This window comes from Grus americana, chromosome 2 (assembly GCF_028858705.1).
Source record: "Grus americana isolate bGruAme1 chromosome 2, bGruAme1.mat, whole genome shotgun sequence".
Lineage (NCBI taxonomy): Eukaryota > Metazoa > Chordata > Aves > Gruiformes > Gruidae > Grus > Grus americana.
The window spans coordinates 147,969,658-147,994,939 of record NC_072853.1 but is presented as its reverse complement, the minus strand read 5'-3'; the positions used below and the strand labels follow the sequence as shown (position 1 = coordinate 147,994,939).

Below are 25,282 nucleotides of genomic sequence, written 5' to 3'. Positions count from 1 at the left end.
AATTAGCAATGTCTTCCACAGAATCCTCAGATTCTGTCAGTAAAGATGACAAATCTCAGGCCATAATGTCAAATACTTAATGAAATGAAAATATTTTTTTTTCTGTTTGAAAATTCTCCATGCAAGGAGTGGGATTTTCTTATGTAAGTCTATTTCATTGGATTTTTAACAAAAAAATGCTGCAAGTAATGACTAGATTGAAAGGAAAGGCTATGACTAGGTGCAAAGGTTATAGGATACATTTTGATCCCCGATCTAAAGAATAAAAATTAACACACCTGGCTGGAAATGTGACATATTGTTGGACATGTTCCTAATTTGTGCTTAAATTTACTACGAATAAACATATATAGAATGGCACAGACTTATCCAGGTAGATTTAAAACAGTCATAGATCTCATGATATCAAGTCATCATACTAAACTAAGTTTTAAATTCAGAATAGACAGTCACTGCCATTGTATTTGATCACTAAAGGCCCGAGGTAAGGCACCAGATGCCTTTTAATCACATAGGTTATATTTTCAAAATATGGATTATAATTGACTTCATGAGACAAATATCCACACATTCAAGGCCTTTGAAATATCTCACAGAGCTTCAAGTATAACACAGCAGTTTACTTTTTACTCTTTCAATCGTTTGTACAAGGGACTGTTGAGAACTCGTGGTGTAGATGAGTGTATTGGATTCCAATCCTGGGACTCCATGCACACTTAGTCATTGACAGGTTTATTAACCTTATACCTGCCCTGCTTCTGTGCATTCTTGCTATTGTATTCCACAAACGCTATTTTCATTTTAGCTAGTGGGTGGATGGTATTTACTATATATTTTGAAGTAACAGGAACTTGCACTTTTATACAAGACAGATATTTTCTTCTAAAACTGATAAAATACATTGCTAGTTTGAGTTTATGTACTTTAACATCCAGAAGATGTCTGTCCAATTAGGGAAAAGCATTCATGACTCTTTAACCATGTTCTACATTAAGAACTGTTTATGGATGTCTAGACACATGATTTATACAGCCTGTGAGGTTAAAAAAAAAAAAAAATTTTAAAAAAATCTTCAGTTTTTCCTTCAAAAATAGTTATTTAGGAAAATATAAAGAGCCAAGGGACACAGACACATTCATTTATGAAGGACTACTACATACCATTATCAAAGTATCTGACTGTTGAATTTCTTGACACACTGGGGTCAAAATTTGCCATTAAGGGTGCAATATATTGTGTAGCTGTTAGCATTCGATGCACAACTTCTCCAGTATATATGAAACCTACAAAAAAAAAAAAATATTGAGACCATTTCAGTAATTTCTGAAAAGTTTTAATAGAATGGCAGGTTGAACTAGGCATTGCCAGAGCATTAAAGGGTCATCTGAGAGAAATTAATCCCACCACCAATTTTAGAGTGAATTAAGATCTAAAATTTCAGGAAAATGTCTGTGATGGTTGCCAGAAGAACAAGATCCAAGGTGAACAAAGGAACAATCAGTTCAAGAAGCAAGTTTTCATACAGAAATAAAACCAGAGAAAACTCAAGGAAGAATTATTCTGATTATGGACAAAATGCAAACATGTGGCATTATCAAAATGAGCCATTTACCACCATGCATATTCCACAGTGCTTTCCAACCCTTCAAAAAATCTGGAATTTGTTTTGCTTTTGCAAATTGTTACCTCTTCAAAAGTTAGTCTAACCCTTTCTCATATTTCTAGAGACACAGAGTAAGAGACTATTTCAGATAAGGAGAGGTGACAATGTTTAAAAAACCAAAAAGTCAGATGAAGATTGAAACAGACAGGATTTTTTTTCATGATTATCAGCCAAGCAGCATTGCTACTGTATTCTCTGTACTGTCAGGTCTCACTAGTTTATCCTACTCACCCCTGAATCCCCAGTACTCCTCAGTGGGCTTCTTTCATCAGAAGTGCTCTCCCAAAACCTCTTACTGGTTTGGAACTAGAGGTCTTCCTCCTATGTTCAACTCTGGGGCCACCAACATAAGAAGGACATGGACCTGTTGGAGTGACTGCAGAGGAGGACCACAAGGATGATGATCAGAGGGCTGGAGCACCTCTCCTATGAAGACAGGCTGAGAGAGTTGGAGTTGTTCAGCCTGGAGAAGAGAAGGCTCCATGGAGACCATTTATGCTGGTCTGTGTTTTCTTTCACTTCTTCAGTCATATTGAGAGTCTGTGTTCCTCCACAGCCCCTTTTACTGTCAAGCCCAAGAGGTCCTTTGTCGCATTTAGTATCATCGCAATACAACACACGATGAAGGAGCGTAAAAATGTATGATTGTGAAATACCAGAACTAAAACCAAACCTGAACAACTGGAATTACCCTCAAGGTAGAAATACCATTTTCCAGCCAAGTCTGGTTAATATACGATATTAAAAACCTATTAGTGTGCAATCCCAGTTTCTTAACGATAGTATCTCCATTCTAATCACTGTGAGATTGAGACAGGTTTATTAAAAGGCTTGTTTGATATGATATAGGAAATCTCTGAGAGCATGAGAAAAATAACAAGTTTCTAGAGTGCTTTAGACATCCTTCTACTCCTGTCCTCTCCTGAAACATGTTGATAAATGCTTGCCAACTGTTCACGGAACTAGTTCTAGAAGTCCTAAGATGCTATAAACAAACAAACAAAAATGGTGGTTCTTTGGAATAATTTTCTTGCATGGCTGGTAGCAGTTAAAATCAAGTACCATGAAGTCAACTCAAGTGGAGGTGATAGGAGACCTAAAAAAAGCCAGGTGTGGCGAAAATGCAACAAAAGATTCAGCTGGAAACATTTGTCATTGACAAAGGGGTGAGCTATGACCCTAGGTGCCTGTACTTCATTTAAAACACACCTATGTATTCAAACAATACAGTATTTTAATATCTGGGCACCCCCTAACTACTAAATTCATTCATAGGACTAAACTACAACTGTCTTTTTTTCTTTAGGGGGGTAGATTCTTTCAGTTAAATATCTAAATACCATTTTTCTCTTTTGCTAATTGATAGGGAGAGAGAAACACCAACTGAAAAAAAAAGTCCACTGACACATATTTACAAGTCATGTATAAACCTGAACTTTTGGAACATAACAACTGTGGCTGTAATTTTACTCTATTACTCATCATTTTAGGATAGCCAACAGTCTTGCCAAAGTATAGTCTCTGAAATGCATTTTCATTATTTCCTATTTATTGCTGTCTGCTTCTAAAATGTCATTGCCTTGAGAAGCATTTCCTCATGCTTATTTAGACATTTTAAATACATATCATTTCATAGCATATTTGTGCCACTTATTATCCCTATGGTCATGTGCACACATATTTTAACACAATCTTGGGTAGGTCTATAATCTTGAAACCATTCCTCAAAAATATTTTGAAGACAATATAAACAAAACCTTTGAATCCATATTCACGTGTTACAATTAGCCTTAATACTTCAGTACTTATTCATCCCTTGCACAACGGTCCTATCCTTAAACAGTTTCCCTTTCATGCTTTCTTCCCATTTACAGTATAAATGTCACCATTTTAACTAATAATGAGGCAGATACAATTGGAAAAGAAAGGACTTAATTGTGCTGGAACACATAACTAAGTAAATCAGCCCAGGTAATTAGTAACCACAGAGCGTATTTCCAAGTGTTTGCCGGATGCAGCTTTACTTTAGAGAAAAATGGAAAGCAGGAGGTGGACGATAGCTAGGAAGCAGGCAGGCCTTGCATGAAGATCATTCTAATGCGAACTCCAGTCATGCATTGAAACAACTTGAAAAGAAACACAAAGTCATTTCAAATTATCCCAGAGATTCAAAGGCTGAAGCCACGGTTGAGCATGGACATTTTATCATTGCCACTACAACTTGAAGAAACCAGCAAATCTAACATTAACTTATTCCTGAATGGACTTCCGCAGAAAACTGGCTTATACTATCTGTGACCTAATTTTCTGACAGTGGTAAATGCCCATGGTTGATTCATTTAGTCAAGGAAGAATTTTTCAGACCTGCAGTTTCCTGAACCACTTAATCTCTCCTTTGTGGGAGGGGTTGTTAGAGCTTTTTTCCAAAGCTCTCCACAAGTACTATACCTAGAAGCATAATATGCTCTTAAATTCTGGAATGAAGATAAATAGGAAAGAGTGCTCAGCATTTTGTAAGTTTTATAAGTATATATAAATCTAACTAAAACTAAGGATGAACTTATACTAAAGCCACTTGTAAATCACAGAGGGTATACTCTAGTCCTCAGTGTATAAATGCATACTCACACAAAAAGAGGGGAAATATATATACAAAACTACTTAAATATGAAAGCACACTTCCACTTGATGCAGACCCTGACTTGATTTTAAAATGCATTTTACATCTGAATTTATCCATTCCAAAATATGCTCCATGTCTGTTGCACTTTAACATATCAGATTTACATGTAAGGTTTAACACACAAGATTACAACAATCTGCACATAAGCTTTCTGTGGTTTCTTTTTTCTAGTCCTAGCTGTGCACAAACTTGTTACCACTTAGAAAGTTTCTGACAATGTTTGCCAAGGGTGCAGAATAACAGAATACAGGTTCAAAGTAGCACAGGCAGAGTTCTTTGAAGTTGCTATTGTGCGTCTATAAAGATATGATAGGATATGGGATATGCAGGCAACATAAAAATGAAACACCTAGGTTGATAACTATCTCCCCCCTTCTAAGATGCTGCATGAACAAGTTACATAAACCTGAGACTGACTTTCTACAGGTGACATTATGATAAACAGGCTTTGCAGTTCAGCATTTAGTTGAATTAGGACAAAAACCACTTTAGATTATAATTTCATATGTGATTTATTTTTAAATATCTGAAACAACTGGTCATATCTTAAAAGCATCATACTAAATATGGGGTATAAATGAATTATACTTCTACGTACTTGTGATGAGTAGGCTCCATTTTGAGAATACATATTTTAGATGCTTAATACTTCTTCAAATCTATTATGACAGTTCAGTCTTTACCTATGCAGTGTGCTGACTTTTGCCAGCTGCCACACGCCCACCCATCTGCTGTCTCATGTGCCTTCCTCAATGGGAGAGGGGGACAAAATAAGATGAAAAAACTTGAGGGTCCAGATATAGACAGGGAGAACACTTGCCAGTTACTGTCATGGACAAAACAGAATTGACTTGGGGAAAATTTAATTAATTCCCAGATAAAATAGATATGGATAGTGAGAGACAAAATAAAACATCTTCCCCCCACCCCTCCCTTTTTCCCAGTGTCAACATCACTCCTTCATTCCTGGCCCCTCTACCTCCTTGCCCCCCTTGAGCAGTGCAAGGGGACAGGGAATGTGGGTTGCAGTCAGTTCATAACACTTCATCTCTGTCGCTCCTTGCTCCTCACATTTTTCCCTGCTCCAGTGTAGGTCCTTCTCACGGGCTGCAGTCCTTCAGGATAAACCTGCTCCAGCATGGGTCCTCCAAAGGCCATGGTTCCTTCAGGACATTTCCAGCGCAGGGTCCTCCACTGGCTGCAGTGTGGATATCTGCTTCAGTGTGGGCTTTTCCATGGGCTGCAGGGAAATACCTGCTCCACCCTGGTCTCCTCCACAGATGCTTCAGTGCCTGGATGACCTCCTCCCCCTCCTTCTCTCCCCTTGGTATTCACAGGGTTGTTTCTCACACTTTTCCCCTCACTCTTGACGCTACTGTGCAACATTTTTTACCCTTTCTTGAATATGTTTTCCCAGAGGTACCACCAGCTTGGCTGATGGGCTCAGCTGTGTCCTGCAGTGGGTCCATTGGAGCTGGCTGGATCCATCCCTGTCTGACACGGGGCAGCCACCCCACTACCAAAACCTTGCCACAGACCCCTAATACAACCTAAGACTTAACCTAATATTTTACTTGTTTTATATGTTATCTATTTGTTATTTTATTTTATTTTTATATAAACTACCTAATATGAAGCAATAACATTATTTACTCGAATGACTGGAAGTTCCAGTATCTTGTTAGGAGTTTTTTTATTTTAGAACAGTGATTTTCTAGTAGAAGACAGGCAGAAAGTTGCAGCTGAAACAGAGCACTTAATGCACTAGTCTTCCCTCAGCAATTGCTAGCTCTTGCCCAGGTCAGGTCACTCCTACTGTATAATACCTTTTGTCTTCTAAAAAGGGAAAAATGTTCTGGCAAAAAGAAAATGATCTAGAGAAAAACAATCATTGTGTCTGCTGAAAAATGAAAAATTTAATGGTGATAAATAATAGCAATGAAATAAGTGGATATGGATTTACTCCTTCAAATAGCCATGACATTGCTTTCATAAAAAGCATATAAAATTTTGCTTATTCTCCAAAATGATCTTTATTGGAAATAAATACCTGAAACAATAGTTCTTTCAACCTGAAATACCAAGCAACACATTTGACAAGAGCAGGAATGCTTGAAACCACTTTGTATAGCTGCCAATAAGCTGTTTGTCATAGACTTCAATAAAACCCTGTAATTATCTTACCTTTCTTTTCATAGTTCTGAAGAATTTGAGAGCTTGACTGAATGGCAGGTAAGTTCCACCAAAGCCCCATAAACCAACTCTACTTATCAGGTGGTTTTGCCATCACGGTACAAGTTGGCTCATGTACCTTTTGTACAGCGGCATTCATGTTTTAGGTGCAGACATCAATATTACTTTTATGATTTACAAAGCCCGATGTGTTTTAAAGGTAACTAACCGCTCCCCTTCCACATCGGTTGACGTTACCCAGTGTGTCAGGGAGTCCCCGGAGAAGGCTTTTTCTGCCATACAATGTGCCTGAAGATGTTGACTCACAGGGAAGCAAAAGACATGACGTACATTTTTCCTGAGACAGCTTACTTAATTCCAGATCAGAGAAGTGAAAAGATGATACTTGGAATTTATGACCAAATGAAAAAGTATGCATTTAAAAAAACCCAAATGAATGGAGTGGTACAAGAACCTGGACCTCAAAACAAAGAACAAATCCAACCATCTTATACAAAATATTAAATGTAGAAATAAATAAGACTGCTTTGTAAAAAAAAAAAAAAAAAAAGTTCATTTTCTTATCAGGCAGCTAATGTTAAGTAAAACCATATGTTAAAACCCTTAGTAATACAACAAGCTGTGGTTACTTAGCTGGAAAAGGAACGGCCTGCCAGCAGCGGCTGAACAATGAAAGGTTTTGCATGAGCGAGACTGTCACTGGGCAAAAGCAGAGCTGCCATTCGAGCCACAGGTCAGTGTGGGTTTACTTGAGTGCCTTTGCAGCATATAAACTAGAGGGGAAATAGCAGAGCAGCTTCTGAAAAACGGAACCAAAGTGGTTTCCCTAAGAGGATAGGCTCCAACCCAGATCACCCAAGGGAAAGCCTTGATTTCAGCTTGTATATTCACATATGCAACAAGATTTGTAGAGATTTGTCAACACACTCTCACACACACTCTGAACTGTCTTGTTGCATAGAGGAATCATTCCTTTCATCTCTCTCTGTTCATTTTATTACTTAAGCAGGGTGAGAGTACATGACTTCTGCTGCTCATTTTCCTCCAAAACACTCTGAAACTATTTGTGCAGCCAGGAGAGAAAACTGCAGAGAAACTGGCAGGAGCTTCCCAGCTCTCTGACTGCTTCTCTTTCGGTCTCAGCATAATCAAAGCCTTTTGAGAGGATCTGCCCTGGGGCTTTTGGTGGTATCTTGTATGACCCCAAAGCTACCTCAATGGGTACCAGTGCTTCTACTCCATCTTTACCATCTTAGACCCAGCACACTGCCCATTTTTGATGGATACCAAAGTCAGCATAAGTACAGTACTGTACAGATTAAGATGTACCACAATTTTCACAACTATATCCCTGACCTAGAATTAATATATTGTTGAAAGACTGACATAAAATGTGATATTTTATCTACCTCATCTGAGGATCTACTTCCCCATCCCCGACGAAGACAACAGTAGGAGAGAAACAATAAAAACACCACCATAACCAGCTGTGGGGCCAAAGAAGTGTTTAATGCCTAGTTTCTATCGAGCAGAGTTGAGCATCATTGACCAAGACAAAGATAAGCCACTCACAATTTAATGGGGGGTAAAAACCCTCACATCCTAAAATTGATTCATATGCCATCTTGATGTCTCCAGCTGCTAGAGATATTGTCTTGCCAAAGAAAAAATTTGGAAAGTGGTTCAAAAATTCTTCCTCTGAGTTTTCCAACTCACTGACTATGATCATTGGTAATACAAAACGGTGCATTCATTTCTCTTGTTAAATTACTATTTGGTGGGACAGTAGGAAAAATAGACCAGAGAGAGAGACTGAGAAGTAGAACGTGAGAATTTACATAAATATCCTGTAAGACTGATGTTCTAATAGTAATTTCAAAAATTAAAATAATTCTCATACTTAGCATATTCTGAGACAAATATTGTATTTAATTCTACCCAACAACATCTCAGCATGTCTGCATGTGATTAGCCTTAAAGACCATTTCAGCAATTTCTGGATATTACCATTTGTAAATAGAAAGCTGCAAATAAATTGAAGAGGGAAATCAGCGTACAGTTTGTTGCTATTTGTAGCTAAGAAGCCCAGACTTAGGGAGCGAAATAAGAGGTAGTGAAATGTATCTGCACCCTCTGTAAAGATTACTGGTGCATACAAAGGCAGGAAGCGAACTGCAGCCTCTGCCTCGGGGCCACCCCATGCTGTGTGCGCTCTGTCTCATATTGTCCCTTGCTGAAATCACTCCAGTACCTTGGTCCAGACCTATTAGTGAGCCCAGCTCGGTGGGACCAGCCCACAGACATCCCATCCAAGATCTCCTTCATTTGCTGACCGTGTGCTAATATGTACCTACAAAAATAAACACCCAAACCAAAAATCAAACCATTAAAATCTTTCACTATGTGAACAGATATTCCTTAATGTACTTTTTCTGCAGTAAGGTGCTAGAGAGCACAGCTGTCATTTGGGAAAGCTGCGGCCTCATCTGCCTTCAGCACAAACCACCAAGCTTTCCCCAGTAGGAAGGCCAGAAAATTTTAGGATTGCATGTAGTTACTTAGGCTTATCCAACCATCAGCTGAGATTAATATATGATAAAGAACACAAGCACAACTCAAGAAGATATGGATTTGTATTATTTTCAGTGTCAGAGAATTCCAAATTGTTCTACCACTGGAAAACATCAACTTTTAAGCAACTGGTTCTTATGCAGTTATTCACTTCGAAAAGATTTTTGTAAATTTTTATTAAAACTTAGTACCTAATAAAATCCTGACATCCTTTTATTCACTACCCATTCAAGAAAACTAATTTCAATTGCAAAACTCATTTGCAAAAACCTCTGCTCTGTTCAAACAAGAGAATAAATTATGTTTTGTGCCACACGTGAAACTATAGAAACTAGACTCCTCCTATAAAAGACTCTTCCACACACATTAACACCTCTTCCTGTTCACCTCTTTCATTTAATAAATATAATTGTTCTAAGTGGAAGGGAAAGATTCATCCCTTTTGTTGCAACTAGTCTTCTCCAGGATGATAAAACATTACTGCTTCAGATGCATCTTCTCATTTGGTTAGAAGACATTTGTTTGGACTGACACTGTATAAACATGTTCTTGAAATAGTTATTATATCAGTTTAATTCCAATCTTTTATTTAATTTACCTTAGTACAATTATAACCAATAGCATAGAAATGAACTGAGAATAAGCAGATCAGCTCCCTAACCAGTAGAAAGGTATTTGAACTTTATCAACTGATGAAAATCCCTCCCTGTCTGTAAAGTTGTCACATGGTTTTTCCATTTCAAAGTATATTTTCAAAACAATTTTCATCAATTTATGAGCATAGCTGATACCTCAATTGAGAAAGGTCAGAGCTGCAAGTTTTCTCTTTGGTTGAAAGCCCAGAAAGATGCTATTTTTTTCTAATTATTTTAATTGGAGCTGCTGAGAACAGCTTCAAAATTTTGACTTGCATTTTATTTTCAGGATGTTTTGTGTTCTCCACCTCACTGCTTCTGACATACCATTTATTTTCATCTTACGTTCTTTTTTTCTCTTCAGTAGTGACAGTAAATACCTGGTGAATCTATTCTCGTTTCTGGAATTAAACTACAAAAGGACTCAAAAGACACTTTTACATTCGATGGCAAAATGGCAAGATGTGTCTTGGGGAAATAAAACATATCAGGAAGTGTTGCTCACATTTATTTGCTGAAGCTGACAAATATTGCATAAGTGTATAAAGCATAGCCCACAAAACTCTGCACTGTATATTTTTTCAACAATGCTAAAGTGCATTTTCCCTGTGCTTTTCCTGATATTTCTCCACCATCTATTTCATGATGAAGCAAATTCAAGAACATGCTATGCTATTAAGCCCCTAAAATATATTGGAATGCTGAATTCTAGACACAGATAATGTCATTTATTTTCATGCCTTGTCCTATATAGCCATATTAATATTTCTTTGATACTTCACTGAAGTAAGCTTCAAGTAATGTAATTTATCCCCAGATGGCTAATTTATTGTTACGTCTGTGGAACAATGTTATCATCACTGTAATTGTATGAAGATTACATTGTAATTAAACAAAAGGATAACAGCAACTCCAGATCCCTCAGACGATCCATGAAAGTTAAATACCTCAATGGGCTTTCAAGATCAGTGTAAAAATGAACCAATCTTTCATACTATTTTATAATTTTTTCAGCCTTCCGGGTAAAATGAATTAGAGAGAGATTATACATATTTTTTGGCTTTGCTTTTTTTGACTAGATTGAATGCACAAACCCATTTCTTCTTTTGGCCTGAAAAGTGGGCTATCTGAAAGCTAAACCCCAGAAGGCATAAGTATAACACTGTTTCTTAATTGCGTATCCTTACAAGGACTTCTTGTATGTCTGTGCATGAGAGAAAAAAAGAAGAAAAGCTAGCCAGAATCCTCATACTCTTGGCTGTACTTCTGTGTTATCTTATGTAGATATTTAAAGGCCAGAAGATTAGTTTTTCACCATTGTTTTTCCTGCTGCTTTGTTAATACTGAAAACATTATCTGGAAAAATTGAGAACATGTAATGTATGTCATTGAGTAAATGCCAAAAAGTTTCCCAGGTTGCTGTAGTTTCCCTGCTACTCACGGCTGTTGTGAAAGTATATGATCTGGTGGAATGTAACCCATTCTGATGAATATCCTATTCCATTCAGCAAAGGGATTTAGGGGATTATGTATCATGAAACTCTTCCAGTAGAGGTTTTTCTTTTGACATGCCACAAGACATCCCTTGCCAGGAGGTTGTTAGATATCACTAGGAAGAGTACAGGAGCAAGAAAAACACTTTTAAGTAAGGGCACTGTGATGGACTGCAAACAGCTTGCAAATTTAATTGTAACTGATGTACGTGTTTGCATAATTTTAATGATTCTAAATTGTGAATGCTCTCAAGTTCAGAAGAAACAAACCCAAAGGTTACTTGGAGTCTAAAGACTTGTATCAGTTCCTGTCCAATCAGGCACATACTTCCCCAGAGAAAATTCTTGGACAGAGGCATGAAATACAGTATCTACTTGGTGAGATACCGCCATGCGATAGCTCCCAAGTGCCTCTCAGCTCTGGCCAAACAAAGACCAGCACGGTTCCTAGACAGGCCGGAACCAGAGAAAAGAGGTTGGCGGGAGGATTATCTTGCTTGGGCCGAGTATCTTAGCAGCTGTGTCATTGCAGTAACCTTGGCGCTGCTAAGTCCTAGGATGAGGCTTGAATAGGCTTGTTGGGGGGGAAATCTAATTTTGCAGTCTATTTCTGATGTCTCTCTCTTCCACTGGTTGGGTAAAATATCCTCATGCCTGAACAGCTCTTGTCATCAGTAAAAAAGTTTGGATGGAACTGCGGAAAATGGTCTTTTAATGTTTGAAAACATTAAATAAAAATTGGTTCATCTTTGAGTCAAACTGTTGTAATATCAATACAGATTTTTTTTTTTCTTTTTCTGCTGTGTCTCCCTCCTCCTATATTGCACAGAATCTAATAAAAGTAACTATTGTAAAGCTTTTCTGCTTGCCCTGTTTATTCTCCTCTTCCTTCTGACTTTTAAAGCTAGTTCTTACCTGGATAATTCACATGAAATGCGAATCGCATGAATGATGGGAATTTCAGGAAAAATGAAAGACTTTTGGTTATGATGAAATCATTATTCTCCAAAGTTTCAAAAAATGCAGTAAGGAAAAGAATAATAGAGTTTAGAAAAATGCTAAATGCCATCAAACTGGGTTTTCACACATTTTATAGATGTTTGCAACAGAAAGAAAATGATGTTGTAGAAGAGAAAAAGATTATTTTTTAAAATTTTAAAAAGTCTGCTTAAAATTTATGCATAACAGAATGGAACTTTGCTGAATGTTTGTTTGGATGAGAAATATCTACCCTGGGTCAAAAATAAGTAAAACCCAACCCAAACCAAATATTTTCAACCAAGATCAATTTGCTGGTCTAAGTCTTACTGTACTAGTCAAAGGTTGTGTGGGCAGGGGGCGTGGCGGGGGGGGGCTGGTGGGCTGAAGAGGAACAGACAGCAAGCAGGGAAACCAATACTCAACCAGAACTGTAACAGACACACCGTATCCTGTTGAAGCCACCAATTTTGGGCTCATCCTTTCTTTGCTTCCTTCCTGCACTCATTACTTTACTATCACTTTGGGCTACCCTCTTCAGTCATGGAGTGAATCTATGAAAACATCTGGCTTAGAGCAACACAAACAGAATGAAACAGAGAACAGGCAAAAATCTAAGTAGGGAAAAACTGGAATATATTAGTCTCAGTGTTTAGAGTTTGGGAATGAAGTCACATTAGTTGTGGTATCATCAGTGTGTTTCCTCTCTTGTGCTGCATTGGTTTACGTTAAAGCAAATAACATTACATGAAAGCACTGTATTCATCTGTACTTCAAAGCACACAAAAAAACTTTCTGCAAACAGGTGGGGAAATGGACTGATTTCTCTTCGATAAAGGCAAATATTGCCTGGACAAAGTGTTCCTTTATTATATTTAAGTTTTTACAAAATTTCAATACTAAACACCTTCATGAGAAATATGGATATTCATACAGAACTTAATAATACACAATGGGAATGGGAAGAGCAAAATGTCTTTCTCGGAGTCAGTTAATACAGGACGATATTCACTCAGATCCAGAAAGATTAAATTTTCTCTCTAAGAAAGTATCTTAACAAAGGTCCCATAAAAGTGTCTGGAAAATCTGTGGTGTCAAACTGGGTAATTACGCTTTCTCTTCAGATTAATTCTTTTAACCAGAGAAAAAGCTTTTCTGTATCTTCCTGTTAGGACAGGACCTGTGCTGTATTATAGATCCTATTCCAAGGTTTTAATAATCTGAGCCAAAAGAATGAATGAAAAAAAATAAATTCGACCAGTTTGAGCCAGTTGATGATAAATTTCTGCCCTGGGAAGCATACTAGGCTCAACTTTGAACACGAAGATTGTAGTAAAAGTAACAGCAGTATGGTTGCAACTTTAAAAATAGTGCTTGTGTATGTGAATAAGGGCTCTAAAGGGAAGAGTGAAATGATTTCTCTTATGGTCATAAAAAGAAAAAAAAAGGAAAAATCTTTGGTTCCAAATCAGGTCATGTTTTTAAAATGTGGGTTGCCCCGTAAAGAATGAGAATCTTGGCAGGGGTGAGCCTGTGTTGGAGTTGTGCATGCAGAGGCTTAGGAGCACAAGGGAATTAATCCTTCCCTCTGAAGACCTCAGACCAGTAATAACCCATCTGTTCCATACAGTCCAAGTGTGGAAATAGGCCATGGCTGGGTAGTTGGTGGCATGTAGCTGTGCTGCTCAGAATTCACTTGTTATAGGCATAAAAAGCTGATTTGCCTGCAGTCACTGCAAACCCCTTTAGTAAATACAGTTCTGCCAAGTCTCATGGCTCTTTTTGTTATACTTTTTTAGCAGGTTGAAATGTAGAGTCATCAGTGGGATGCACACGCTGTGATGGGTAGCCTGGACACTTTATTGTACGCTAGCATTAGCCCTGCTAGGCAGATGCCTTTAATGAGTAAATTCTACCCCAATGCCTTGAATCACAAGCAAGCATGTACTAACACAAGCATGAAACTGGGTTTGTATTTCCATGCTTCAGTAAAATACTTATGAAAACGCATGTGGTTCATGTCTTTCAGACATTTGAAAATGACTGGAAGGGTCACTTTTCATAACTTCAGTATGCAATGCTACATGATCTGAAAGAAACTCTGAATGAATGACTCAGATTGCAAATGTTTTGTGTAAGTCTTCCAAAAATCAGCGATGAGCTTAAATATGACTCTTGGAGGAATAGTCATAAGAAGTAAACAGAAAATGCCTTTAGACTAAACTAGACCAAAAAAGTAATTTTAAAAGGGTTGAGATCCTAAGTTACAATATTGTTCTACTTTGTGGAAGACACATCATGCAACACACACTTCACTCTGATGATAAATGTTGGTCATTTAATCATATGATAAGTTACAAGCAGCAGTAGGATATCTGTGGTAAATACCATGTAATTACAGGGTACATAAACAGTGATCCCAGCCTCCTAAACCAAAGTGCAGGTTACAACATAATTATGCTTAGACTTACTAAAAGTAATCATTGCATGTGGCTGGATGGTGTTTGCCAAGAAAAAGCCATTTAGATTCTGCCCAAAGAAAACATATTCATTCCTTTCAACATTAGGAGCTGGTGAAGCATAACTGTAGCCCCATGACTCATCACCCATCCAAAAGATAAAAGTTATAGCAGGGAAGCTAGAAGACTACTCTTAATGTATGAAGCCTTAGACAGACATTAGCTGTAATGAGGATAAGGGTGTCATGGAAAATGTCTTTATGCTGCATAAGACACAATAAACTGCTCTTCCCATCAGCTGACAGCTATAGAAGAGCGGTGACAGTTTTTTTGCATGAGCATTTTACCCACTTCCTTTTGAATGAATAACAAAATGGAGAGTATGGATTAAACCATCAAGATACAAGAAGAAAATCTTGCCTGCCATGAAATCTCAGAAGGCAAAATATAGTCTTGTTCACAGTCTGTTATTTTTTTAAGAAATGAAGTTCCTGAAAGATTAAATTCAGGAAGCATGCACAGGCAGATGCAGGAACAAAACAGTTTCAGCTACCACCTGCACTCACAGTTGTTTTCATTGTTGGAGGTCATGAATGGCAGCAGAGGAAAAATGGAGAACCTATGCATTTTTTTACTTCATTCAGCTAGTACAAAAAGAATTCAGGTACTATTTATTTCCCTTGAAAGTATATAGACATATGGTTTGGCAACCTTCTGGCTGCTGTCATGGCTGCCATGGCTTCATTAGGGAACTCATTATTACTTTTACTCACGTCTAAATATTATACCCCAAAAGCTGCTACTTTCACAAGTTGCCAGCAGTACGGCAACTCATTCATGGGTATGGTGAAATGAATTGTCTTTCCTGCATGCCACACCAAGTCAATAATAAGGCAATCAGAAAGTAAGCCAGTGTTTCTGTCAGCCGGAGACTGAACGAGAGGGCTGTGGACTGGATTTAAAAGACTGTAGGCCAGGCAAGGAGGCAGACATGAATATCACCTCCCAGTGGTTCAAAACACATTGCAGCACACTCAGCGATAATGAGTGGAAAAAACCAACAGCTTGGAGGTGCAATCCCCTGCAACTTACTCCTTCAGTCTGATATTAGCAAAGCTTACAAGGAGCAAAAAAATAAAATAAAAAAGCAAGATAAGGTCATGCAGATACTACAACAGACTAGCAGTTCCTCATGTCTCTTGAGCAAACTGCCTCTTGATTTTGCAGTATCAGTTTCTGAAAAGAATTTTTCCCACACAACCCATACTACTGGGTGTCACCGTTGCTCTCAGAAGGAAGTTTAAAAGGTTTACTTGTAATACTGTTATTTATTTGTCCTGTGCACAGCAATATTGGAATATGTGTTATATATACCTATTTACACCCACAGCTATCCTCATGATAGCGAGAATTGACTTACTGCATTAAATAGATTTTTTTAAAAAAGACTGCTTTTGTCAAATCATATACAGAATTTGAAGCCATATTTACCAGTATGTCAGATTTCAGTGATCAAACAAAATAGCTAACCAAGTGATAGAAAAAGCTAATTGAGTACATCCTAAAATATTCCTTCTTTGAGGAACATAATTATTTGTTCAGAGTACATGATCTCACTTGGTAAGGTGCATATATCGTTCTTTCTTAATAGAGGAAAATAAATAATGTATTTTTCCACCACAGGATTTGATGATCTTTGCCAAGAAATTAAGAACAAGGCAGTAGGAAAAGATTTCAAATGCCCACCCTGAGTATACAGTTTGGTGCACTTAGACAACAAAGAAAATTTTGAAAGCTGAACATCAGTACTATTTATTGTTTGAAAATCTACTCACACAACTGAGTGTCCATCCTCTTTGGTTTGGGGACTCAGCTGCAATGGTCAGTCCTCACCATGACATGACACCATGCTCTCCAGGAACATCTGCACTACCTGATTTTAAAAGCCACAGACTGCTTCCCTTCAAGTACTCAGGGTCTCTTCCACACCTGGTTGTTCTGCAAAAGTCACAGGACTCAGTTGGCCACCACCAGACAAGGAGATTCTCCCATCCAATGCCAGTCCCACTGAACCTCAGCTCCCTTGCCTCATCATGGACCAAAGAGTTTGTGTCTCTGCATCTGTCATGCCATAAGGGCTTTTATAAGAATTGTAGTGCATAACAGAGCTCTTTCCCCAGAAGATTCCCTAGCCTGAGAACCCACTCATCTGGACATGGTTATTTTACATCTTCCCTGGATGCTCTCTCTGGCTTATCAGGCCAATACATGATGGTTACAATTTTTTGAAATTCACTGTGGACATACAAAGACATAAAAACAATCATAACTTGTTCTGACCAGAAATACATTTGGTAAAATGAAGCAAGGAGGAACCAGCTTGCACCCTCTATTACTAATTATACCATGTGTATATGCAGTACAAGTCATAGCTAGCAGTAACCAAGATCTTGTAACTGAGTCTACATAAAATTTCCCCCAGAGATTTGATTTATCTAGAAATGTAAAAAAGCAATAGCTTGTACAAAGGACAGTGCAATCCTATGTTTGGCTATTGCCTTCCCACCCTGGTACTATCTGTCCCCTTTTAATCATGCAAACATTATATAAGACACTTCAGAAAAAAAGGATCCTGATAAGGGGTCAGACCCAGCTTCATCTATACTCTGCTGATACAGGTCAACCACTACAGGAGCGAGTAGTGAAGTTGTAGTAATTCCTGACATTGCTAGAGCAGAGCTTTCTGAGCTCAGTGACTGCTGATGAGGAAGACAACACCACAAATGATCAAGAGCAGCACAGTGACTTTGTTGATCTTAACAGACCTAGCATCCTGACTTTCTTGTACAGTATCAGTCAGGAAGGAGTTGTGGAAGATAAGGATGCCATGCAACTTCCTACATCAATCAAAGTGACAGAAGGAAAACTTTGAGTGTCATTTACACTGGCATACAAGGTGATAGAATAATATTTTTTCTTGGCAGAGAAGATAATGGTTGGGATGTGTCCAATCAACAGGACCAATACACTGAGAAAGCAGTCAAGTCAAACCCGGTATGATCACCTCCATATCTATTACTCAGTGATAATGCAGGACTAGAGGGCTGAGGGATATCATCTCATGAGCTACACTGGTGCTTGTTGCCTCTTTTGCACTAAGCTATCTGGCTCAGGGAAAGGCAGTTTCCAAACAATCACATCAACTCTCTTCTGTCACCTGAAACACTGCATAAAAGGCAGGTTCAACAGGTGTTTTCAAGAACATTCATACTTCTGTCCCTAAATTCCGTCTTCACTCCCATCCTCCTCTATTTGCAGATGAACTTTTGCAGATGTTAGCATTCACACAAACCACGTTATTACGCAGAATGGGCACCATCTCAAAAAAATCACTGCTGAAGATTTCTACCAATGTGACTGGTGTGACATTTATTCTATCCATGTGTGCTCGAGCAGTTAATGCAAGATGCCAGTTAAGACCAGTGAAGCTCTGAACGCAGGGAGGCTTGATACAGGTATACCATAGTATGAATGCAACTATGTACAGATCCATTCTCCAGATGCCCAAGGGAAAGGCTGAAACAGAACTGCTCTGGCAGTGCCTAAACTCAAAGAGCGGTCACTAGAGCATGATGGCTGTTGCTTTCCCTGGCACTGTTTGCTGAAATGATGGTTGGTATCAGAAGTGAAAGCTTTCCCCTTCCTATCTTCTTGGGAAAACTGTCTTGAAATCCCCATTACAGAACAGGGTTGCCTTCCCTTTGCAGTACAAATGGCCAGCACAAGACCTTTGGCTTACACACCACAATAAATGTCCACCATGTGTTTATAACCTTGAAAGAGGTTGTCACTGATCTGGCACTAGCGATCTTCATGCCACAGGCTTTTTGCCTCGAAGACTAGACTCACACTTCCCAATTGAAATTCAGCTTCTCAGTTCTTTAGCTTAAGTTTAATGAACACACCAAGGTGATGTAAAGCCACATCCTCTTCCAGCACTCTGTCCCCAACCACTTTCCCTGCTTTCACCTGCCTCCTAACAAGGGACAGAAAACTAAGACAGCAAAAATACCAAAAGAAAAGCTTCATTACTCCACTGCATTGCAGCACAAACACTTCTGCTATCATAAGGACAGTTCCCTAAAGGTAACAGGCAGGGTCAGCGGTGAGTGAAACTGCTTCCTTTGTTGGCTATGCAGGCTTATGCCAATACAAAGTCTTTATGAACTTCCAGCCTTAGACAAGTCAGTATGATTAATGCTACTTTGAAAATCTCTTGAACTTTCAATTTCCAATTGAGACTCTAAGTAAGCTAATCTACTCCCTCTCAAACTTCTAAAATTTTTGGCCTAAATTGCATCTAACAAAAATTTTTACTTCTCCAAATATAAAGTTAGTGTAAACCTTCTAGTTGGACTTTAGCTTTTTCTTCAGTTCAGTTTCAGTGATGAAGCATGAGGAAGCAATCACATGATATGAAAATTCTGAACCTGAATGTTTAACGTTAGATCAGCCACAAAATAAGCCAGGAGAAAAAAAAAAAAAAAAAAAGGAATATTATGATTAAAACAAGATACTTAAAAACACTCAACCAGAAAACTTAGAAAGGATCATAAATCTGTCTTTCATTAGATATGATTCTCTATGGTGGAAAACACATTGGTTCTTAAGAAATCCTAGCTCCATACTTTATTTCAGCTTTTGAAAACTCATTATACCCCACCATGTTGAAACTAATAGTTTATAAAGTTGAGTTAAATGAATTCCAAGCCATTTCTCAATAGAAACGGTGGAAGGACCAAGTTCCATTAAAAATACCTATCAAAATAAGACTGACGAATCCACAAGATGGAATCACAAAAAGAGAGAACTCAACTAGTTAATTTATGTTAATATCAAACCCACATTTTAATGGAGTTTTTAATATAGAATCATAGAATGGTTTGGGTTGGAAGGGACCTTATAGATCATCTAGTTCCAACCCCCCTGCCATGGGCAGGGAGACCCTCCACGAGACCAGGTTGCCCAAAGCCCCATCCAACCTGGCCTTAAACACTTCCAGGGATGGGGCATCCACCGCTTCTCTGGGCAACCTGTTCCAGTGCCTCACCACCCTCAGAGTGAAGAATTTCTTCCTGATACTTAATCTAAATCTACCCTCCTTCAGCTCAAGGCCATTACCCCTTGTCCTGTCACTACATGCCCTTGTAAAGAGTCTTTCTTGTAGCTTTCTCCAGCTTTCCTGCAGGCCCCCTTCAGGTACTGGAAGGCTGCAATAAGGTCTCTGTGGAGCCTTCTGTTCTCCAAGCTGAACAACCCCAACTCTCTCAGCCTGTCTTCATAGGAGAGGTGCTCCAGCCCTCTGATCATCTTTGTGGCCTTACTCTGGACTCACTCGAACAGCTCTATGTCTTTCCTTGTCCTGGGGACACCAGAAGTGGATGCAGTACTCCAGGTGTGGTCTCATCAGAGCGGAGTAGAGGGGGAGAATCACCTCCTTTGACCTGCTGGTCACGCTTCTTTTGATGCAGCCCACAGTTGGCTTTCTGTCTGCAAGTGCAAGTGCACACTGCTGGCTCATGTTGAGCTTCTTGTCCAACAACACCCCCAAGCCCTTCTCCTCAGGACTGCTCTCAATCCACTCCCTGCCCAGTCTGTAGCTGTGCTTGGGATTGCCCTAACCCATGTGTAGGAAGTTGCACTTGGCCTTGAACTTCATGCGGTTTGCACGGGCCCATCTCTCAAGCCTGTCGAGGTCCCTCTGGACAGTATCCCTTCCTTCCAGCTTGTTGACCACACCACACAGCTTGGTGTCTTTGGCAAACTTCCTGAGGGCATGCTCAATCCCATTGTCCGTGTCCCTTGCAAAGATGTTAAACAGTGTTGGTGCCCTGAGGAACGCCACTTGTCACTGGTGTTCACTTTGGACATCGAGCCGTTGACTGCAACTCTTTGAGTATAACCATCCAGCCAATTTCTTATCCACCGAGTGGTCCATCCATCAAATCCATGTCTCCCCAATGTAGAGACAAGGATGTGGTGCGTGACAGTGTCAAATGCTTTGCAAAAGTCCAGTTACCCTTCCCTTATCCACCAGCACTGTAACCCCATCATAGAAAGCCACCAATTTTGTCAGGCACAATTTGCCCTTCGTGAAGCTGTGCTGGCTGTCACAAATCACTTCCTTATTTTCTGTGTGCCTTAGCATAGTTTCCAGGAGGATCTGCTCCATGATCTTGCCGGGCACAGAGGTGTGACTGACTGGCCTGTAGTTCCCTGGGTCTTCCTTTTTTCCCCTTCTCAAAAAATGGGGGTTATGTTTATCCTTTTCCAGTCAGTGGGAACTTCACCGGTCTGCCACGACTTCTCTAATATGATGGATAGTGGCTTAGCAACTTCATCCGCCAGTTCCCTCAGGATCCACAGAGGCACCTCATCAGGTCCCATGGACTTGTGCACCTTCAGGTTCCATAGATGGTCTCAAACCTGATCTTCTCCTACAGTGGGCAGATCTTCATCCTCCCAGTCCCTGCTTTTGCCTTCTGCGACTTAGGCAGAGTGGCTAGAGCTCTTGCCAGTGAAGACTGAAGCAAAAAAGTCATTGATTACCTCAGTCTTCTCCATATCCTGGGTAACCAGGTCTCCCATTTCCTTCCAGAAAGGGCCCACCTTTTCCCTAGTCTTCCTTTTAGCACTGACATACCTATAGAAGCTTTTCTTGTTGCCCTTGATGTCCCTGGCCAGATTTAATTCTATCAGGGCTTTAGCTTTCCTAACCTGATCCCTGACTGCTCGGACAGTTTCTCTGTATTCCTCCCAGGCTACCTGCCCTTGCTTCCACCCTCTGTAGGTTTCCTTTTTGCATTTGAGTTTGTCCAGGAGCTCCTTGTTCATCCATGCAGGCCTTTGGGAGTTTTTTGCCTGACTTCCTCTTTGTTGAGATGCATCACTCCTGAGCTTGGAGGAGGTAATTCTTGAATACTAACCAGCTGTCTTGGGCCCCTCTTCCCTCCAGGGCTTTGTCCCATGGTATTCTACCAAGCAGATCCCTGAAGAGGCCAAAGTCTGCTCTCCTGAAGTCCAAGGCAGTGAGCTTGCTGTGTGCCCTTCTCACTGCCCTGAGGATCTTGAACTCCACTATTTCATGGTGTCACTGCAGCCGAGGCTGCCCTTGAGCTTCACATTCCCCACCAGCCCTTCCTTGTTGGTGAGAACAAGGTCCAGCATGGCACCTCTCCTCATCAGCTCCTCTATCACTTGGAGGAGGAAGTTATCATCAATGCATTCCAGGAACCTCCTGGATTGCTTATGCCCTGCTGTGTTGTTCCACCAACAGATATTGGGGTGGTTGAGGTCCCCCGTGAGGACCAAGGCTGGTGAACATGAGGCTGCTTCTATATGTCTATAGAGGGCCTCATCCACTTGGTCTTCCTGGTCAGGTGGCCTGGAGCTATAATGTCCCCTGTCCCTGCCCTTCCTTTAATCCTGACCCATAAGCTCTTAGTCAGCTCCTCATCCATCCCAAGGTGGAGCTCCATGCACTCCAGCTGGTCATTGACATAGAGGGCGACACCCCTTCCTCCTCTCCCCTGCCTGTCCTTCCTAAAGAGGCTGTATCCTTCCATTCCAACACTCCAGCCATAGGAGCCATCCCACCACATCTCCGTGATGCAATAAGATCACAGGCCTGCAGGTGTGTGTATGTCTTTAACTCCACTTGTTTATTCCCCATGCTACGTGCCTTTGCCTAGAGGCATTTCAGTTGGGCCCCTGATTAAGTTGACTGACTGGCTGGAGTGGCTGGAATATACTCATGAAAATCATGTTTCATGAAATAAATACATATTATTTTCCGTGAGGCCTATAAGCAATCCATACATTTTATGAATAAATGTATTGCTTCAGTTATTCAGCAAAAGCTGGTTACACCATCAAATGAAAAGCCCTAAAGGGCTGAATATTCTACCAGTTGCAGAGGTGGCTTTTCACACTTAGGAAATTATAAACGTTTTTATGGGCTTGAGCCTGCAAAGGCTTGAAGGACCATCAATATCTATGGAGTTCAGTCAATATTTAGGGTGCTCACAGTACAAAAGGGCTAATGGTTTTGACAGCAAGTCTGGTTTTCCACGTATATATTTTTTCTAACAAAGGATAATGCCCATCTCTACAGCTCCTGCCAATATTACCATACCACTCAAGAAATGTCTACAGCCACCATTCAGTCACACATGGAATACAGTATTCAAAGCTAGATTTAAACTTCTACACACGTCCATTACTACCTTAAAGATCTGTGTGGATATCTAAGAGCACTGATTCAGGGTGGCCCTTCAGCCCTAATGAGACATTCAGATGCAGTCCTCTTGGCCGTCAAATATCTCTTGCAGCAGAAGTGGCTGAATGCCATGGACAGTGTTTCCTATTTTGTCAAACATCCTCATAGAAAAGAAGAATTCATCCATACCTGGTGACTTTTCTGCCTCAGACTGCTTCCAGGCCTTCCATCCAAACGTAAGAAAAAAATTGTATTTACACCTCTGGCAGATGGAAATCATACAGTTACCTAAGCACCAGGGAGAAAATCCTTGCACACTTGGCACCGGCTGCTCTCACAACACCTTTTCAGATTACAGACGGGAGAGGGACCTGCTCTGAGGAGGGAATCCTATTGCAGAGGTTAGGAGGTGTCTATCGGAGAAGGCTAAATTCGGTGCTCTGAATTGCCTCTTTCATTCCATTGACTACATAAGTAAATATGTGTCTTAACTGAAAGAGTGCTCAATCTCTCCTGCCATGCCTCCTGTTCCATCTTTCCTTCCACCTTCAGAGAGGAGAGCTTTTATTGCACAAAGGTTATTGTTCCTTTAAAAAAATCACAATAACAAAAATAATCTTTTGTCCACTACATTTAATTGAAGATCTACAATGCTCAGATCATATATCTACATTTTAGGTAGAAAAGACATCTTGTAAAAACTTTTTTCCATCATGTTGACTGTTGCTAGCTAGACAACAACTCTATAATGCCACTGATACATTCTTTCTTTCTCTCTAAGTATTTATTGAAATGAGCAAGCAGAGAGCATATTTAAAAGGATCAATACAGAAAAGCCAATAAAGGTGGCAGGCTAATTTGGGCAGAGGGAAGGTGCTACCTCCCTTTCTAGAATTAAAGATGATAGATGGTTTTTTGTATTTCATCTCACTTCTTAAAGTTGGCTATATTTCATACAGACTGCACTAGTCAGTCTGTACATGGGTGTTACAGGTTCATACATTTGCTTCTATCACCATTGCTTTGGTTTCTACTTCTGTTTCTTCCTTGTTAATTGTTTTTAAATATTGGTGCTTTATGTGAAGATCAGGATACCAGAAGTCCACACGGACAACAGTGGAGCATCATTTCTACTAAACATCACTTATTTTCACATTTTCTCTTCAGTACAACATATCTCACTTTCCAAGTAGAGTGAAGGTATGCAGTCAAAAATATTTCTGCAGTGACAATTTGTTTTCAGCCACACTTAACCTTTTATTTGGGAATGTGTAATTTGCTTGGTTTTGCACATTTCATCCTCTTACATGATGTGCGAGTCATGCCCTTTCACATAACCTGCAAATTAATAAGCTAGGAAAACTCATACATTGTAGAACAAGTACCAATATCAGCTAGTAGGAGCTCTTCTTGGGTGAAGACCAAATGAAACTGTGGCATGATACATTGGGGTTTAAGTGCAGAGGACAAAATGTAACTACCACATAATGCGAATCAGCCAAACTCAGCGAACAGCTTTAGACCTGATGGATACATCCTTTAGAGAAGCATCCATCTTGACAGAGCGCACAACTCACACTCTGATATAGCTGGTTCCTAAGACAGTATGGCTGAGCTCCCAGTGAGTTACTAATGTGAAACATAATGCGCAAGTTCTCCTGTCACATGTTAGCAAGAAAGTTCTAATGAAATCTATTTTAATCAGTGAAAAAAATGGTTCCTGAATATTCCAGGCACAGTTTTGCCCGGCCTCTAACAAAAAAAGCTGGAATCTCACTGGCACTTACCATTGGGAAATGACATGTTTTGGTCTAAACTAGCCCATCATGATATCAGTGCTTCATTTCCATGAGACTGCAGAGGAAAAGTGGCCTTTTTCCATAACTCTGTCTAAATTTCATAAGTAAACCCAACTTGTTCATGCTGTGTTCATGGGGAATCCTTCAGAAGATCTGCATATGCAGGTACAACATTTCTTATTCATAGTAGATAGTACCCACTTTTAGCAAAAGTGCACAGAAAGAACACAGGGCAAAAGTAATAGTTGACTTATCTAATTCACGCCGTTCTTCGGTGCAACTCTTCGCTGGATCTACACCCTTTAATCTTACTCATAGTCAGCCAAATGTTTTTGAGCAAGATGCCAGAAAAGAAAGTACTCAGGTGATCTTTTGATGCCTTAATAAAATTTGGTAGGATTTAACAAAGTACTTCCTGCTTTTCCTTCCTTTTAGTGCTGATGAAGAAAGGAATTTAAGATACCAATGTTGCAGATTCAGCTCTTTGCAAGGTACTGCTCACTACTTAGTCACACATATTGAATATTTCA

The 25,282-nt window shown here is 39.6% G+C and overlaps 1 protein-coding gene across 1 annotated transcript in view; it reads right to left on the bottom strand.

Moving 5' to 3' along the window:
• The window catches only part of PLXDC2 (plexin domain containing 2), a 272,495-nt gene that overhangs the window by 69,818 nt on the left and 177,395 nt on the right, over positions 1-25,282 (bottom strand). The window contains exon 5 of the mRNA XM_054817548.1: positions 1,161-1,283. Within this exon, the coding sequence (XP_054673523.1) occupies positions 1,161-1,283 (123 nt within the window). The remainder of the gene's footprint in view (positions 1-1,160; positions 1,284-25,282) is intronic.